This window comes from Desmodus rotundus, chromosome 5 (genome assembly GCF_022682495.2).
Source record: "Desmodus rotundus isolate HL8 chromosome 5, HLdesRot8A.1, whole genome shotgun sequence".
In the NCBI taxonomy this organism is placed as follows: domain Eukaryota; kingdom Metazoa; phylum Chordata; class Mammalia; order Chiroptera; family Phyllostomidae; genus Desmodus; species Desmodus rotundus.
Window position 1 is genome coordinate 25,092,323 of NC_071391.1, and position 2,987 is coordinate 25,095,309.

The 2,987-nt window shown below is 35.3% G+C and overlaps 1 protein-coding gene across 1 annotated transcript; it reads right to left on the bottom strand.

Annotated features, from left to right (window-relative positions):
* Positions 1 to 331: 331 nt before the first annotated feature.
* FSHB (follicle stimulating hormone subunit beta) lies at positions 332 to 2,327 on the bottom strand. The gene is made up of 2 exons (XM_024558701.2): positions 2,169 to 2,327; positions 332 to 562 (listed from the first exon to the last, which is right to left on the bottom strand). The coding sequence occupies exons 1-2, from the start codon at positions 2,325 to 2,327 to the stop codon at positions 332 to 334; spliced, it is 390 nt and encodes a 129-aa protein (XP_024414469.1).
* Between the last annotated feature and the right edge of the window lie 660 nt (positions 2,328 to 2,987).

A 2,987-nucleotide genomic window follows, 5' to 3' on the forward strand; every position in this document is an offset into this window, starting at 1 on the left:
TGGTAGGTATCCTTATCTCTAAAGAAGAAGGGATTGCCTGAAAGGATTTCTGAGATTATCAGGCAGAAAAGCACTCATGTGCCTGTAAGTAATTAAGACTAAATAAAACTTACAGAGCCAGACCTAGGTTACTGGGTTAAGTGGTGACAGGATCATGACCCCTCCACTCTCAGTCCTTGCACTCTCTAGCTCCAGAAAGCTGTGATCAGTGGGGTCTGATGCTCCCCAATCCCACAGTGCTTGCAGCCTGAGCATGTTGTACACACACAGACTTTTTGGGTATCTTGGTCCTTCAGGACTAGCGTAGGCAGCCTGAAATGTCCATTGCTCTTTATTCTTTTATTTCACTGAAGGAGCAGTAGCTGGGCCCCAGGCTTTTCGTGGTGCAGTCAGTTTTGTCTTTTTCACATGTGCCACAGTGACATTTAGTGGCTACTGGGTATGTATGCATGGAGTCTGCATGGTGAGCACAGCCAGGCATTCTCACTGTCTCATATACCAGCTCCTTGAAGGTACATGTCTTCTGGATATTGTTCTTGAGTCCATTCCTGTACACCAGATCCTGGGGAGTATAGGAAGGGTAGAGTTAGGTTAAAATATTCTGGTGGTTTGACTTAGAGTAATCAAAATGAGACAGAAATTCAGTACTGTTTGCTCTAACATGTACCCATTAAAACTCACTTATGGAATTTCTAACCAAGGAAATATGATCTCATAAATGACCTACTAATATGCTATACCATATTCCTGATTGTTCTGGAAATCTTACAGAAAATATAATTCACTTTTTCCTACTCTTTATATCAAAATATTATTATTTCCTATGATGTAGAGAAACTTTGAATTTCAATATATATAGAAAAATGATGAGCAAGGGAAACATGATATTTTAAGTTGATTTTTTGTACTTAGTTAAAAGCTATATTAATGACAATTTAAACCATAAAACACTGAAGTTTAAGTTCTCAGAAAATGTTTTCAAATATATTGTCCCTGTGTGTTGACAGAAGGTCAAAGAGACATAGTATGAAATGTTAATACTTAACATGACTATGAAGGCTCATGTAAGATTCAAATATTCTGCTGTCTTGTAGACATTTTCCTCCCTTCAATGCTTTTGCAGTCCTTTCAGTTTCAAAGGATACATTGTTTGCATATAAGAACTTTTAATCTAGTCAGAACATTGTGTTCCAACACTTTCTAATAAAACAATTATTTTTCTGAGGAAAGAAATTGGCACTGATGTTTAATTTATTTCAGTATCATGCTAACCAAGTCTATATCCTAAGAAGTTATAATAAATTGTGCAAAAAGTGGAGGTTGATCACACTTACCACACTCATAAAGTACCCAGTAAGGTATATTTCATTAAAAAGCTGCTCTTTTGAATTTCAGTTTATAGAATGGAATTCTGCACAGAAAACCAGGCACTATAGGGTACAAAAATAAAGAAAAAGCAGAAACTGCCTCCTTACTTGGATTGATGCAAAGAAACTGTGTGACTACAAAATATTGGTCTTATGCCTCTGTGCCTCGGTTTTCTGAAGAGTATAAAGAGGTGAGTGGGTTTGCAGATTCATTTTGGTTCTAACAGTCTGCAAGGATTGATTGTGTTCTCAGGCTGGTTTTTGGCATTTGTACTCAGGAGAGTCAATATGATAATTTGTATAATATGGCTTTTGGTGTTTTTATGTGGCTTAGAAACATACTTTGGTATGTTTTGCAATCTCTATTGCAAAGATGTGGATTCAATTACATAGAAATAGAAATGTATAATATACAAAAATACATCTACATAGAAACTAGCTTTTGGGGAATATTGTAGATCTTCTATTACTAAATGTATTTATGCTCACATGTTTATCTCTCTATATGTAAAATCTAGCATAGAATTCTTTTTTTAAAAAAAAATACAGAGTTGGCAAATTACCAAATCGATCAGATTAAATATGAGGCTTCCCTAAATTTACCCTAATCAAATCCAAACCCAAATATCTAACTGATATAATTAACTTTAATTATAACACAGACACCATTAGCTAAGGGACCCATGGCTACTACTTGGAAAACTTAAAATACTGATAAAGTGGGAAGTAATGAAAATTGCCTTCTGCAGAAGGCAAAAGAGGCAAAATTGCCTTTTGCCTCCAGCAAAGTAAAGTTCCTACCCTGTTGTAGCAGTAGCCTGCACACCCAGTGGTGTTGATACTGAGGCAGAAGTGACATTCTTCCTTCTCCAATGTGATGGTGATATTGGTCAGCACACAGCTATTGCAGCAAATTGCTTTCCAGCAACAGAAGAGAAAGAAAAACTGGACTGACTTCATCCTAGACTAGGAAGCAAACAATTAAGGTCCATGACAAACCACAAAACCAAAGAATTATAACCTTTCCATAAGTTGACCAAACCAAAGTGAGTCGGTCTGCTCATCTGCCCCAGTCACATTTTCTCCAGCAATTATTTTCCTTCCTAGTCTTCCTTTCCTTTCTCTTTTCTTTCTAGTTTCTTAAACAGTAGTTCTTTTCACCCTCTTCCTCCTTCACTTTTCTTGTCAAAGTAGAAACAGATTATAGGTCAGAACTCCAATATAATACTTTAAATAGAGTAGTATATAAAGATTAGAGTGTTACTGCTGACTGTCTTAAAGTCATACTCTGAAGCAAGTAATTGTGATCATCATATTTGTCTCTTTATTATCATTTTAAATACTATTTTTCTTTTAAAAAGGAAATTCTATATTACAAAATTAGTTCATTGTTTTTAACATCTCATAAAGATTTTCATTCGCTATTGCCCATCTTTGTTTAAGATAAGACTATTTCAGAGACCATGCAATTGGTTTGTAAAGTCAATTGCTTGCTAACAGAGATAACACTGTGTTAACCATATTTAAGAAGTCAGGTTAACAAGCACTGATTTCCTACATAACAGTAGTTCAAAAGCTCTAGATTTGTTCTTCAGATCCTGAAAAATCTGTAATTTCAAA

Excerpts from the sequence above, each read along its gene's own strand:
- FSHB (XM_024558701.2), bottom strand. The coding sequence starts at position 2,327 with ATGAAGTCAGTCCAGTTTTTCTTTCTCTTCTGTTGCTGGAAAGCAATT. Across the intron at positions 563-2,168 it reads CAGGCTACTGCTACAACAGG|GATCTGGTGTACAGGAATGG; the intron begins GTAGGAACTTTA and ends TATACTCCCCAG.